The 16511-nt window shown below is 44.8% G+C and overlaps 1 protein-coding gene across 4 annotated transcripts in view; it reads right to left on the bottom strand.

Moving 5' to 3' along the window:
* Positions 1–16511, bottom strand: part of TDRD12 (tudor domain containing 12) — a 3388409-nt gene that overhangs the window by 2400622 nt on the left and 971276 nt on the right. For all 4 annotated transcript variants that reach the window (XM_078668261.1, XM_078668260.1, XM_078668262.1 and 1 more), the window contains one exon: positions 3892–3931. In XM_078668261.1, the coding sequence (XP_078524387.1) occupies positions 3892–3931 (40 nt within the window). The remainder of the gene's footprint in view (positions 1–3891; positions 3932–16511) is intronic.

Here is a 16511-nt window from a genome sequence, read left to right as displayed (position 1 = left end):
TCCACTCCTGAGTCCACTTCTTCATACTCAAGGATTTCGTGAGTTTAGTTTTAATTAAAAACTAGCTCTCCATTGCTCAGAAGACGTTACTATAACTAGTTTTTGTTACAATATCAGGTCCTTGTGTAATGGTGGTAATCAGGTCTCCGTTTTTGTAAAGGTATAAATATAACCCACTAACTGTTTTCTTTGAATTTAATTGTCTGTGATGGATAATCCTTCTAATCAATCCTACAGTTTGAGTTCACCTAGGTGGGAGTGGGACCTCGCTTGCGAGGTCTTCCCTGATAGCGGGCTATCCTGCTACTACTACCACCACCTATTAACCCCTTCGACGCTCATGACGAGCTCAGCTCGTCATGGAGTTTCCATTGACTTCAATGGAAATTACATTGGAGCACAAGCACAGGCTCAGCATCCAAGTGGTTAAGACACCTTGGGAAACCCTGCAGTAATGTTTTGGAAGATTGCAAGAGGTAGCAGCCATCACTTCATCTAGTCAGGCAAACTATGGTTTAAGTGAGCTAGTTTAATTAGTAACTAACTTCTACTGAAGACTAAGATGTGTATCTAGGTTGTTGTAGACAATATATATAGGCATGGACAATGGCATACCACCTTAGTGGTCATTATAGTTAAGGAGGGTAGTAGGACACGGGTAGAACTAATTGGTATACACTTTGATCAGCAGATTTTTATAAACAAAGTTTGCGCTAAAAGGCAGCAGTGCAAAGGAAGGCAATAAAAAGATTTCAGGCATCAAGTAACAGAATAATTTCCCTTTATTTTTTCTTAACAATAATAAAAATCCACCCTCTCCACCCACAACAGACCCACCCCTGACCCACCCCTCTCGCCAAACAATTAATACTCTGTACTCAGTGTCCAAAAGAATGTCTACAGCAAAGACAAACTTCCCATTCACTTCCCAATTCCCTCCCTTCCCACAACAAACTTTCCCCCCCCACCAAAGCAAAAAAATAAAGAAGGGCATCATAAATGCAGGCGCGAAAGCTTACCACCTTCTGGCGAACCAGAGTCTGCTCACTAAGCTTGCAGCGTTGGAAGCGACCTGGGTAGGAGAGGGGTTCAGCAGGGGTGGCAGGATCCCAGCTGTCAATGTAGTGGCTGAGATGGAGGCACTGGCGGTTGGCTGGAGGATCTGGGGTTGGGGCAGATGTCTCCCACTCCAACTCCAGAGCTACCAGCCAATAATATTCTGTCTGGATGGCCTCCATATGGTGAAACCGTAGCTGGGCTGCTATCGCCTGTAGAGATGGTGTACATGCAAGAGTAAATTTATCAAGCTGGATGCCTGTTGCTCCTCCAACATGCCACTGAGGTGGAAATAAATTAGGAAGAAAAAGAAGCAGAAAAGAAGAACTAAAGGAAGTAAAAAAGAGAGCAAAAAAAGTACAAAAAGATAGAAAAGCTAATAGACTAAAACGTTATATACACAAAAACGCACAATGATTAAAAAAAAGTAAAGAAGGGGTGGATTAGTAGTATGGGGAGAGGATTAGATAACATTTAAAATTGATACAAAAATGAGGCCCAGCACCATGCAGATAACAGAAATCAAGTAAAACAAAATGGCTTCGCCAATGCGGACCTCGCTGTGCAGTTTTGCTAATTGTTCAGAGTGGAATGTGCTATGGACTTGAAATAGTAGCATGAACAACAAGCATTCTTCCGCCTGTTTGTGGAGTTCTGCAGAATCTCAGACTCTTTGGGGAACTCTGCTGAATTCAGCGAATAAAACTCTGAGTTCCGCCTAGGTAATATTAATAATAAGGTAGACTCACTGGACTGACTGTTGCCCTATATGCACCACCCTCAAGTAACGTGTCGGAAGTTCCTGAGTTAAAGTCTGTCAGATAACCCTATCAAGTTGGTAAAGTAGCTAAACCTGCACGTTGCCACAGGGTTTAGGAGTTCTAAAACTGGGTCATATTTGCTGCTAACACTGCAATAAAAAGTATCACTAAACAACCTCAAACAGCCAGAAAACTATTAAATTAGAAAATATTGCTAATTACTTGGAGGATAAAGTGAAGTTGATTGAATTCTTTTTACTTCCACTTCCGGACTCCATGAAAAATATAAATCTAATTTGCAAAACAAGGGTAAATGTGATTATTGTTTATTATATTTCACAGGACTATTTTTAGGGTGAAACCCTCTAATCGTTTCACTGTAGACTGAAACCGGATGTTGGACTCACAAGGTTATTCATTCAGCTACTCCTTGCAACCTGATTGAGATTGTGAGGGCAACTGTCTATCTAGTGCAGAACCAAAGCAGCAAGAATATGAAGCTTTACAAAAAAAAAAAAATGGCTCAGTTTTGCCATGTCCATAAAATCGATCAAGTAAGACTTTAGATGGTCCTTTACCAAACACACTTCTACTCTGGCCCCATAGGTTCCTTTTCTACCCTCTTCACTCCATCTCTTGTGTCTTAAACCGATTGTTTCAAATGGATTTGACCTTCTTTTACACAGGATTCATTCTTCTTTATTAATGCAGTACTGACTGGCCGTAATTAGTTCACTTTGGTGGTTTTCTTTGCATATTTTTCAAGCAAATGCTTTTAAGAGACATATTCCATGTTTAATATTCTTTCCCCTTTCTGAATTTAGTAATTATTTGAACTACTCTAAATTGTTATTCCATTTGTACTTTATCAATACCTTTTACTTGTAAAGCGCTTCATTCTCTTTGGCTATGTTCTCAAGGTATAAAAAACATGCATGAAATTCCAGCAATCAAGGGCAATTGCAAGGAGGAAGGCAGTGTTCGAGCAAGACAAAATAAACCATTTTGAGTTTGAAGGTGGCAGAGCACCCATCCAGACCCTGCTCACCTGCCAGTACTGTATATAGACCTTATTTTGTTTGAGTAGTATATACAGTACCTAGAGCTACTTTTTCATACCGAGTATTTGTTGACCCTTCACCTACTACTGAGCAGTGGAATACAAACAAATCGACCACCACAAGTCTTTTGTGGTTTCATGGTTTTAAAATCTAAAACCGAATAAGGATGATATACAGACACCACCGCACCAGTGGTTCTTAATCTCTGGACCGAGGAACTCTGGGGGAATACAAGGTCTACTAAGGGTGTCAGCAATTGTTTTACTAAATTAAACATTATTAACTTTAATAAACTATATACCAATAAACAATCTAATTGAAAATGTGAAATATTTTCATATATTAAATTGTGAATTAAACTAAAAATGTAAGCATTTGTTTGGTATATACTTATTTTTTATATCGTTTTGAGGTTCAAATCATGAATTGCTTATGCCGGGGACGCAGGCTTCCAATAATGACGTTGTGGGGGTTTTCCGATTCCAGTAATGTTTCAGAAGGCCCACAGCAGTCAGAAAGAAAAGAAGCACAGCACTGCACAATAGTATCTTAAGCCCTTTCGGGACCGATGTAGAAACAACATTGCTGTCCAAGGATAAAACACCGAAGGCCTTAATTGTCATGTGCTTGCAGAAAAGGTTCAAACATCTCCCCTCAGGGAACAAGGTTAATGTGAAATAGCATTTAATGTTGTATACATGCTTTCACAGATACGTCTATGGATATATTTGAAGAGTTTGTAAAACTGTTATGCATTATTATGGTTCTATAATTCTGCAAAGATATAATTCTATGAAGTCAAACTACATTTCAAAACACTTGTGGAGTATGTTTAAATAATTATAAACTGTACCAGTTGAGCTCAATCTATGCATTACATTTCTTTCAGCAAGTGTGAAGATGAAGGATTATAATTCTTAAGAGCACATGGAAGGCAACGGCAATCAAATCTATAAAACAGAATAATTGAGCGTGCAGTATTATGAAAAATAAATAAATGAGAATTGCTGTACCTTCCTTGTTGTTTCTCAAGTTGTTCCTGGAATATATATTCTGTATAAATAGTAGAAAACACATTCAAATCAGAGATTTCAATAACCATTCCGAGTTGATGTACCTCTGCAATTAATGCATACATTTACAGGCAGGTCATGGCAAGTTCAGGGTAGACATGCAAGTTGCTGGAGAATAGTTTAATATGATTAACCTTTGTGCAAGAAAATCTAATGTGTTAGGTAACCTACTTTAAAGCATAATTATTCTAGTCCGCAAATCTTCTGGAACTTTTGCAAACATTCCAAAATTACATCAATTACTTTATTACTTTCTTACTTCGGTCTATGCCATATGCCCATGTCACTATCTGGTAGGACACAGTCACTCCATTTTGTTGCTAAATCCCAATGAGCCACTACCATAATGTGATAGATATCTTCCATTATCTTAAGATTTCTAGAACTTACAATGTGCTCAACATCCATGTTCTATCTTTGTTGGCCATACTACTACACCCATTTAAAAACTCCTGCAATCTATGTATTTTGGAAACATTCTGGCCTTGTGAAGCAAATAAATCACTTGCTTTCCAACAGCATATGCAGCATGGTGTTATAATGTACCGCATGTAATAAGATACTGCCAGTGCGGGTAGTTCCTATAAAGATACTTCAAATGACTAATTTGAAATATGATTAGCAATGGCTCTTTAAAACACATCAAGCCCTTCATCTCTTATCTGGCTCACCCAAATCCCTCAACTAAATATTTCTCTCAAATTACAAGGTTTTTTGGTGTGAAAAGTATTATCAGAGAAAGGATAATGTTACTTACCCAGTAAGCATCTGTTCTTGGCACGTAAAGCTGTAGATTCACATGCTTTGCATACTCCTGCCATCCAGTGTAGGGTCCGGACGTTTGCAAGTTGTTCACCTTCGAAGAAGTCTTTCTAGTTACGAGGTAGGGGACTTTTTTCAGTGATGGTGCGCATGGGCAATCAACTCCATTGTTAGATTCTTTTCCTGCAGAGGGCGAGAATGGAGTTAGTAAAGGTATAATAGAGATGTCCATGCATATGTATGCAAAGTTAGAAAACTGCAACAGGTATTGGTACCTGGGGAGGTGAGTGGATGCATGTGAATCTACATCTCTACATGCCAAGAACAGATGCTTACTGGGTAAGTAACATTATCCGTTTGAAGCATGTGAGCTGTGGATCACAAGCTTTGCATAGACTATACAGCAGTAAACCCCCAAAGTGGTGGCTAACCTGTGGCTGTTGCAGTTGTTTGAAAAAGTGTTTTAAGTACTGCCTGGCCTACATTAGCTTGTTGCTTCGTTAACACATCTACACAATAGTGTTTGGTGAATGTGTGCAGTGTACACCATGTTGCTGCCTACCAGATGTCAGCTAGGGGAATATTCCCTAAGAAAGCCATAGCAGCCCCATTTTATGGGTCGAATGCGCTCTAGGGGGTATTGAAAGGTTCTTTTTGCTTTCAAATAACATGTTTGAATGCATTTCACGATCTATCTTGCAATGCCTGATTTAGAAATGTGATTGCCTTTGTGTGGTGGAGAAAAAGCAACAAAGAAAGAGCTGTTTTGTCTTACGAATATCTTTTGTTCTTTCCACATAATATAGTAGAGCTCTTCTAACATCTAGTATGTGTAGAGCTCGTTCTGCTACATAATCAGGTTGAAGAAAGAACCAGGGTAACTCAACTGATTGATTGATGTGAAAAGCAGGAACCACTTCAGGAAGAAATTTGGGATTGGTTCGAAGAACCACTTTGTCAAGTTGAAAGAAAGGCTCTTGTATAGTTAGTGCCTGGAGTTCACCAACTCTCCTTAAGGAAGTAATTGCAATAAGAAAAGCAAACTTCCATGAGATAAATTGTAGTTGACACTTGTGTACTGGTTCAAAAGGTGGACCCATTAGCCTCGTAAGGACGATGTTCAAGGTCCATACTGGTGCAGGTGGAGCTCTTGGTGGTATTACTCTTTTTAGTCCTTCCATAAAGTCTTTAATCACTGGTACTCTGAATAGAGATACGTGTTATCTGTTTTGCAAGTATGCAGCTACTGCTGCTCAATGCAATAAAATGGGTGTGCAGGCTAATCCAGATTGCTGTAAGTGTAAGAGATAAGAACAAAAGTTACTTACCTTTAAACTGTGGTTCTCCAGTATTGGTGTCTTTCATAGATTCACATGCTTGAATAATTCCCAGTCGTCGAAGTGGGAGTCCCACGCTACATAAAATAGTAGTAATATATATATATACACATAAAATATATCATATATATACATAAATATATATAATAAGAATAATAAAAAACGTAAAAACTTTAAAGTACCATAGAACAACATTGGCCCACAGAAGCATAAAGGGAGAGTTCACTTTAGTAACATATCCATGTCATTATAATAGTCATTCCAGCCAATCAGGCTGTAGCACCCTCTAGAACCTTCTCCTCAGAAGCTCAAGCCCTCAGATTTTCGTAGCACAAGAGTGACCAAGAGTGCACGAGGAGAAGACAGCCTCTGAGGGGAGGAAGAGTGGGTCGCATTTGAATCTATGACAGACACCAATACTGGAGAACCACAGTTTACAGGTAAGTAACTTTTGTTCTTCTCCAGTATTAGGGTGTCTTTCATAGATTCACATGCTTGAATAACAATAGAAAGCAGTAAGCCAACATAAATAAAGTCATAAAAGGCAATAAAGAACAAATACAATCAAATAAATGCACATATTAACATTGCAGATAGCACAAGAAAAACCTTTTATGACAGGAGGCGGGAAGCAACAGAGGCTCACCTTTATCTGAAGAGATTTCGTAGCACCGCATGACCCACAGCAGTGTCTACAGCGTTAGCTGTCTCCAGACAGTAGTGCCTCGTGAACGTGTGCCTGCTGGACCACGTTGCCGCCCTGCAGATCTGATGTAGAGGCACTCCAGCAAAAAGGGCGGTAGAGGATGCAACTGCTCTCGTTAAGTGTGCAGAAAGAAGCTTGCCAGCTCGTTGATGGCAGAAGGAGATGGCAGAAGAAATCCAGCGAGTGACGGTCTGTTTAGTGACCGGATGTTCCTTGCTTATCCGCCCATAGGCCACAAAGAGTTGGTCGGACCTTCGAAAGACAGCAGTGCGTTGGATGTAGAATTTGAGGCATCACTTCAGGTTAAGGGAATGAAGAGTACGCTCTGCGTGAGACTGAGGGAAAGTGAAAAAAATCTTGAGAATGACAGGTTTGTTAAGGTGGAAGTCAAACGCAACCTTTGGTATAAATTTAGGGTTTGTACGAAGTACAACAGCGTCCTTTGAGAATTGAAGAAAAGGTGGCTGAATGGTGAAAGCTTGGATGTCGCTCACCCGCCGGGAGGATGTAAGTGCGAGGAGGAGGGAAACTTTCCAAGTAAGGAATTTCAAATCCGCTGAGTGGATTGGTTCGGATAGAGGCTTGAGAAGCTTGGCTAAGACAAGATTCAGACGCCATGCAGGTGGTGGACGCCGAATAGGTGGAAACATCCGGAACAGGCCTTTAAAGAACTGGCATCATAGCGAAAGCGGGAAAGCATGGCCAGGAAAACTTTGAGAGTGGAATGCGAAAGTCCCGACTTTGCCAAAAGGAGGAAGAAAGGCAGGATTTGCTCAGGGGTGGTGGGCAGAGGTTCAATGTTTTCTGAGTGGCACCAAACACAAAATCGTTTCCATTTCAATTTATAGGTTTTAATTGTCGAAGGAGCACACGCATGAGCAAGAACCTCTCTACAGTCAGGAGCAATATTTAGATGTGCAAACTCATGGTGCTCAGGTTCCAAGCGTGAAGCTGGAGAGATGCTGGGTCTGGATGGCAGATCTGTCCGTGGTTCATGGTGAGAAGGTGAGGCAGGGGGCGAAGAGGACTCGGATCGCACTGGGAAAGCAGAAGAAGATCCGTGAACCATGGTCGACGCAGCCACCTGGGCGCAATCAACAGGATGCAACATGGTTGTGCTCTCATCCTGTGTAGGAGACGAGGAACAAGGGGGATCGGCGGAAAAGCGTATGCGAATTCTCTCGACCAGTTGATCAAAAATGCATTCCCGCTCGATCCTCTGTGGGGATGCCAACTTGCGTAACGTGGGCTTTTGCGATTGAGTGGTGTCGCAAACAGATCGAGATCCGGATGGCCCCACATGCGAAAGACATAGTCGAGAGTTGGCTGATGGAGTTCCTACTCGTGATTGACCGTGGCAGATCTGCTCAGAGAGTCTGCGAGGGCGTTGGAGATGCCCGGCACGTGGACTGCAGTTAAATGGACGCAATGCTGTAGCGCCCATTGCCAGATCTGCTGTGCCTGTCTGGAGAGCAGAAGAGATTTTGTACCCCCTTGTTGAGGTAGTGCATACCTGTGGTGTTGTCCGTACACACCAAAAGAAACTCTGCTTCCACCAGCAGACGGAAGGACTTCAGGGCGAGAAAGATGGCCAAGAGCTCCAGACGATTGATGTGCCATCTGCATTGGTCCGCAGTCCATTTGCCATTGACGGACAACCCTAAGAGGTGTGCGCCCCAGCCCTCCAAGGAAGTGTCCGTCGTAAGGGTCGCGTGGGGGCGTTCTCCGGAAACATGCGCTCTGCTGCGACGTTGGGAGGGTGAGCCCACCATTTCAAAGCTCCCTGAAGGCGAGGAGTCAGCGAGACTCTGTCGTTGAATGTGCCTGAGACTTGACGCCTTTGTTTGTCCAATTCTTCTTGGATTACTCTCATGTGCAACCTGCAGTTGGGGATCAATGGTATGCAGGACGACGCCATGCCCAGAAAGGATTTCAATATGCGGACAGAAACAGATGTTTTTGAGCGCAGAAGAGCCACTAGTTTCGAAATGCGAGCCTGGCGCTCCTGGGAAACAAACACCTTTGCCAGGTTCGTGTCTATGAAAGCCCCCAGAAAAAGTCTTTGTTGAGCCGGAAATACATGCGACTTCTCGTGATTGACGGAAAGACCCAAAGTCTTGAAGACCGAGAGGCAAGTCTGAGTGTGCTGTTATGCAGCGAGAAAGGATGGGGCCTTTATCAGGCAATCGTCTAAGTAGGGGGTAAATTTGTATGCCCCGTAGGCGCAGATAAGCTGCTACCGGAGCCATGATCTTTGTGAAGACCCTCAGAGCAGAACGAAGGCCGAAAGGCAGAACCTTGAACTGGAAGTGTTTCTTCCCTACTCTGAAACGCAGGTACTTTTTTTGTCCGTGGTGGATTGGCACATGAAAGTAGGCATCTTGGAGGTCGATTGTGGAGAGGAACTCCTCGGGGTTTAGGAACTGTAAGATTTCCAGCAAAGTCAGCATTCGAAATGTCTGGGACTTGATGTACTTGTTGAGGGCTCGGAGGTCTAATATCGGGCGCCACTCTCCCAATTTCTTTTTGATGTGAAAAAATCGGCAGTAAAAGCCCGTCCTTTGCTGTAATCGAGGAACCACTTCGACTGCGCCTTTTTGAATCATGACTGCAACTTGTGCAAACAGTTCCTTTAAGTGTGCTGGAGGGGGACCAGTTGGTGGGCGGTTGGGTGGAAACTTGAGAAATTCTAGGGCGTGGCCTCTTGAAATTACATCAAAACCCAACGTTCGGAAGTTATTTGTGACCAATTGAAAAATTTTCGGGAGATTCGACCTCCAATTTGCGGAGTAGGAAAAGACTTGTTGTGAAAGTCATTTTTTGTTGGAGGAGTTACCTCCTATGTAAGAGGATTTTCTCCTGTATGGCCTGGAATCCGTCTGTCGAGACTGAGATTGGTTGGAATAACGCTGCCTGTTGTCACCATAGGAGCGGTATTGGGAGGAGCCACCAAAATTGGAGGATGTGCCCTTACCACGTGCTCCACGAAATGGTCGCCTCCGGTATTGAAGAGAACTTAGGGCGCGAGCATTGTCTGTATCCTTTTTGATGGATTCCAAGGCGGCGTCCACATGCTTGCCAAATAGGGACTCTCCATCGAAGGGCAAGTCGAGTATTTTTGCTTGCACCTCCGGTCGAAAAGACGTAGACTTAAGCCAGCCTTGCCTCCGTAAGACTGCAGCACCTGCTAATTGCGGGAAGCCAGTCGAGGAAATATCAACTGCACTGTCGATAATTTCAGATGAAATTCTTTCATCTTCCTGCAGGATCTTTTGTGCTTCCGCTCTGGAGGATTCAGGAATTGGGTCGACTAAAGCAGCAATTTCTGACTAAAGCAGCGATTTCCAACCACATTTGTCAGTCGTAACAGCCGAGGATGGATAAAGAATTTGCAGCCCGTACAGTTGTCGCAGCCATCATGGAGAATTTCTTGCCGATGGCGTCTAGACGGATGCCTTCCGGGTCCGGCTTCGATGTTAAAGAAGAAGCCGGATTCCGTGACCTCTTTTGGGCAGCCTGCGTAATGACAGAGTCAAGCTTTGGCTGACAAACTAAGCAGGCAGGAGAATCCCCAGGCGCCTTATACTATTTTTCAATGTGTGGGAGTACGGCCGGAACAGAATTAGGCCATTCCATGAGTTTAAGTCCTTCTTTCCAAATGAATTCAATGATTGGAATGGTGTTCACCTGCTTCAAAGGCTGATCTTTAAAATCTTCTTGCCTGACGACCCTAGGCAAGTGGAAACGCTTGGCTGCCCTCGCCATCAAAAGGTGGAAACTCCCAATGTCCACTGGAGGTGATGCCAGAGGAGAAGCAGGAGGAGGGGACGGTGTTTGAGCCTGGTAATTGTCCCAGTCTGCCAGGGCAGCGTCATCATTCGGGTCTGTATCTGTATGATTGTCAGTATCCACATCTACAGGATATTGTGGAACAGGTGATCGGGCTGGTGCAACTTGAACAGACGCCTGTGTTGAAGGAGGTGGTGGAGAGGCCTGCGAAGAAGGTGGGAAACGACGATTGTAATCATCTAGCATGTGTTGTAGATTGGAGATCAAAGACAATGGTAACTGCGCCATAGGAACATCCTGGTCAACATCATGCGTGTCATCATTAACTGAGATGTGGGACTCTCGGTCACCATCGTCATCATAGTCCTGATATTTAATATGTAGCTCCGACGGGCTACTGGCAGCCCGAAAGGTATCGTCTGCATAGGAGCCATCTGAATCACCCAACTTCTTCAGACGCAAACAGTTGAGCCGCTGGACCTGAGCGATGTTGCAAAGGGCTCAAATCCAAAGGAGCTGGACGCTTAACAGTAGTAGCCGTTACCCTGTGAAGGCGGTTGCAGTTGCCAGCGAAAATGGTGCAGTCGACGGGCCCGTCGACAAAGCCATCGACGTCATCGAGGGCTTTGCAGAAGATGTTCCCGGCGTCGATGATGAAGGTTTGGCTTCCGACGACAAAGCTGATGTTTTCGTCGACGAGGACACCGGTGTCGACAGTGACGGTGCTGCCGTCGACGAAATTTTTAACGTCGACGGAGTTACCGTCGACAAAGAAGCTGTCGACGAGGTAGTGGTCTTCGACTAGGCCGCCATCGGCGAAAGAGATGGCGTCGACGAGATGTGACACGTCGAAAAAGCCTTCGTCGACCAATGGCGTTTGGAATGAGTCGTCGACGGGACAGATTTCTTCGCCGTCGATGAGATCTTAATAATGGAAGAGATAGGCCGGACCTCCTGGACCATTGTTGACGAAGTAGTCGTCGACGACAGAGCACTGTTCGTCGTCGTAGTTGGCAGAATGTCGACGAACTCGTTGTCGTCGATGGGCACATCGATGAGCTGGCACTTGTTTTAGAGGACGAGGGCACGGAATGGATCTGAGACACCAGAGAACTAGGTCCCGCAGGCGTAGAGGCCGGCAGATCCCGTGGGGAGACGGACTTAGGAGTGTCCACGAGCTTCTTCTTCTTAAGAAAAGGAGAAGGAATGTTAGACTCAGACCCACGCTTTAGAGAGGTCTTAGATTGGCGAGAAGACACACTCTCTAGATCAGACAAAGGGTTGTCTGAGGTCTTCAACCTCTGTAGCCACAGAAGGAGACGGGCCTCTCTATCTTTTAAAGTCTTCGATGAAAATGTCCTGCAAAATGTGCAACTCCTCACCTCATGGTCCGGGTACAAGCAGTAGATTTATTTATTTATTTATTTATTGACACTTATAAAGCGCAGCATATACCCGAAGGTGTCTTGGCGCTGATTAATTTGCAAGCTGCAGGTGATACTAAGCTTAAATGCTCTAACCCAGTGCCCCAAAAATGAAACTTATTTGGTAAACAGCCATGTCTTCAGTTTTTTGCGAAATTGGAGCAATGTAGGACATGCTCTTATGTCCTGAGGCAGGGTGTTCCAGAGTTTGGAAGCTGCTACCACAAAACGACGATCTCCCCAGGCGACTGTCCTGGTGCGAGGCACCGTCAATTGGTTGCTGTTGGAGGATCGAAGATGACGAGATGGTTGATAAAGACGCAGCTGGTCTGTTAAATGCGGACCGTGTCTATTTAGTGCCTTATAAACTATACACTGTGATTCGAATCTGGTTCTGTTCTGAATCGTCAGCCAGTGCAGTCTTGTTATTGCGTCTGATATGGGTGCAAACTTTGGAATTCCAAAGAGCAAGCGGGCTGCCGCATTTTGTATTGTCTGCATTTTTTTATGACTAACTTGGGAATTTAGGAAGAGCCCATTACAATAGTCCAGTGATGTGAGGACCAACAAACTCACCAATGTTTTGATAGCAGTTGTTGGGAGGTAAGGGCTTATTTTCCGAATCATGCGCAGTTTGTAGTGGGCTGTGGAAGCAACTTTATTGGCATGATCCATGAAATTTAGACGGTCGTCAAAAATAACTCCCAGGTTTCTTACTTTAGTCACAGGTTTAGGAGGGGCACCAAACGTTTGGGGCCACCAAGAAGAGGGCCAATCCGGTGAAAGTTGTCCAAAAATCATAACCTCAGTTTTTTCTGAGTTGAGTTTCAGGCAATTTACGGCCATCCACTCACCTATCTCTATCAGTCCTTTTTGGAAACGTTGGGGGACCTCCCCTCCGTCACCTCTTATGGCCATGACCAGTTGTGTGTCATCCGCGTGAGGTTAGGCTCATCCCATGTGCCTTGATGACATTGGCCAGGTCCGACACATAGATATTAAACAGTGTCAGACTCAGGGATGAGCCTTGAGGTACCCCACACGGTTGTGTCAACTTGGCAGATTGGTAGGGGCCAAGAGTGACGGCCTGCGTTCTATCAGTAAGAAAGGAGGCGAGGAGATCTCTTGCCGTGGAGGAGATGCCCATCTTCCCGACACGGTCGACCAGAATACTGTGGTCGACCGTGTCGAAGGCCGCCGAAAGGTCCAGCAATACCAGGACTGCTGTCCCACCCTGATCTCTTATTGATCTGACATCATCAGATGCTTTAATGAGGGCGGTCTCGGTCCCATGATATTTCCGAAAACCGTACTGAGTGTCATCTAGCAGTCTGTGTGTCTCTATATACTCGGATAACTGTATATTCATGGCTTTTTCCACCACTTTGGCTATGAACGGAAGGCTGGCAATTGGCCGATAGTTTTTTAACTCTGTCTTATCGGCGCCAGGTTTCTTTAAAAGTGGTTTGAGCAGTGTAGTTTTTAAATTATGGGGGTATGTCCCTGAAAGCAGGATGGAATTGCATACTTGCGTCAAAACTGGTATAATCGAGTCCATCACTGGTAAAAGAGCCGACAGCGGGCAAGGATCCAGCATGGATCCAGTTTTAACTGTCGCAACGATGTTTGATATATGGTCTTCGGTTAGTGGAGTGAAGCCAGTGAAAGATGGTGCTAAGAGGGATTTTGGGACCTCAGGAATAACGGTAGTAGCCTTGGCATGGGTGGTTTTAGCAGTGAAGGCTTGATAAATGTCATCAACCTTAGAAAAGAAAAAGTTGGCTAGAGCGTCGCACATGTCTTGGGAAGGGGGTGGAGTCAGGTCAGGGGTGTTGCCTGAGAGAGATTTAGTAATGTCATAAAGTGTTTTGCTGGAGTTCTTTGCCTGCTCAATTTGAGTCAAGTAGAAGGATTTTTTCGCCTTAATAATCATGGTTTTGTATACCGCCAATGCGTCTTTATATCGAGTCTTGCTCGCTGGGCTGTAAGTCTTTCTCCATTGTCTTTCCCAGTGTCTGTTCTGTTGTTTTTGATGTTTTAGTTCGTCCGTATACCATGGTGCAGTTGGGATAGATCTATTCTTAGATATTGTCTTGATGGGAGCCAAAAGATTCATGGCATATCCCAACCAATCCTGGAATAGTTGAGTGGCCATATTCGAGTTAGACGTGATTAGCGGGCGAGTATTGTCCAGCTGGTTTGTTAAATCTGACTGGTTGATATTATGCCATGCTTTAAAAGAAACTGACTCAGGGTGGGTGGTGACTTTTGCTGGGATTTTATTTATAGCCAAGGTACAGAAAACCGCGTAGTGGTCTGTCCATGGCATAGGTAAAATATCCGATACCTGGAGCCCCTGGACACTGGAAAATATGCCGTCTAGAATGTGTCCCGCTCGATGAGTGGCTGATGTGACCAATTGTTGGAGCCCCAGGGTTTCCATATCAGAGATGAGGGCCCGTGTCTCTTTATGGTTATTATCCTCTAAATGAAAATTCATGTCACCTAACACTGTGATAGAATCCGCTAAGGCCAGAGATTCTAAAATTGTACTCAAACTGGTTAAGAAGCCTGTCTTGGCTCCTGGGGGCCGATATAGAGGTAGCCCTTTGAAGTTAAAATGCGGGCTAAGTTTAATTACAAACATCAGAGCCTCGCACGAGATGTCCGGTGTTTGAATACCTGTAACCTCAAGATTTTCTCTGGCTATAATGGCGATCCCGCTACCTTTCTTTCTGGGTCTATCTTGTCTGTAGGATTTATAACCAATAGGTGTGGCAATGACTACGTCCGGGTCGGACGAATCGTCTGTCCATGTCTCTGTGATAAAGAGTATATCTAGCTGAAAATCCATTATTAAGTCGGCGATTTCCTGGCTATGTTTACATAGGGATCGTGCATTGATGAGGGCCATGGCAACATTCTTGACTTTACTATTTCGTTTTCTGAGGTTCCTCTCACCGTTATTTGATATCTTGAACTGACAGTGAGGACAACACCTTTCAACTTTATTTACCGTGTTACAGAGGTCAAGTAAGGTACAAGCCTGGTTCACCGGCGGTCTGAGATTGCGCAAAGTAGCATCTGAGTAAACCCTATGGGGATCTTTAGGGCTTGGTCCAGGGGTCGTGGCCCTCGGCCCGGTCCTTGCGCGGACGGGCGCAGACGGGCTTGCCTTTAGCGCGCCCGCTGCGCCCGCCCGCTGCGCGGACGGGATGATCCCATAGCTTTATTCGTGGTTGGGCAGAGGAGGGTGGGAGGGTTCTAGCAACTGCAGCGCTGACCTTCCCTCTCCAAGATGGCGACTGCGGAGGGTCAGGTAAGGTCAGGGCGCCTGAATGCAGTGCGCTGTGCTGGGCAACTAAGCGTGGGACCTCGAGGCGAAGCAATCTCACCCACGAGGTAACATCAGTTAAAAAACACCAATTAAAATATTATACAATTTTTAAAATGTACGTCGTTCTTAAATCAAAGACGTGCTGTAGCTTCAGGAATGTGGCAGGTAGGTAAAGAAAGATTCCCCCGGCTTTCCGCCTCAGGGGAGAGAGCAAAAGCAAATTACTTGCGCACACCTCTACCCTGCCTTAAGTATCCTGGGAGGGCGGGAGGGTTCTAGCAACTGCAGCGCTGACCTTCCCTCTCCAAGATGGCGACTGCGGAGGGTCAGGTGAGGTCAGGGCGCCTGAATGCAGTGCGCTGTGCCGGGCAACTAAGCGTGGGACCTCGAGGCAAAGCAATCTCACCCACGAGGTAACATCAGTTAAAAAACACCAATTAAAATATTATACAATTTTAAAATGTACGTCGTTCTTAAATCAAAGACGGGCTGTAGCTTCAGGAATGTGGTAGGTAAAGAAAGATTCCCCCGGCTTTCCGCCTCAGGGGAGAGAGCAAAAGCAAATTACTTGCGCACACCTCTACCCTGCCTTAAGTATCCTGGGAGGGCGGGAGGGTTCTAGCAACTGCAGCGCTGACCTTCCCTCTCCAAGATGGCGACTGCGGAGGGTCAGGGCGCCTGAATGCAGCGCGCTGTGCCGGGCAACTAAGCGTGGGACCTCGAGGCAAAGCAATCTCACCCACGAGGTAACATCAGTTAAAAAACACCAATTAAAATATTATACAATTTTTAAAATGTACGTCGTTCTTAAATCAAAGACGTGCTGTAGCTTCAGGAATGTGGCAGGTAAAGAAAGATTCCCCCGGCTTTACGCCTCAGGTGAGAGAGCAAAAGCAAAGTAGATGCATTTTCTATAAGGGTCCTCAGAGAAAAGACGATGTTTTCCATAGGCAGAACATGGCCTGAATAAAGATTTCTTTGTAGATGACATGGTCTTGAAGTTCTGAAAGCTTTTAGTTGAAGAAAACTGAGCAGAGCTCAGGGAGACTCCCTTCACACGACATGCGGTAGAAAATCTGAGGGCTTGAGCTTCTGAGGAGAAGGTTCTAGAGGGTGCTACAGCCTGATTGGCTGGCATGTGGACTATTATAATGACATGGATATGTTACTAAAGTGAACTCTCCCTTTATGCTTCTATGGGCCAA

Source organism: Lissotriton helveticus, chromosome 12, assembly GCF_964261635.1.
Source record: "Lissotriton helveticus chromosome 12, aLisHel1.1, whole genome shotgun sequence".
In the NCBI taxonomy this organism is placed as follows: domain Eukaryota; kingdom Metazoa; phylum Chordata; class Amphibia; order Caudata; family Salamandridae; genus Lissotriton; species Lissotriton helveticus.
Note: the sequence above shows the minus strand (reverse complement) of the source record. Positions and strands in the feature narration are given on the sequence as shown.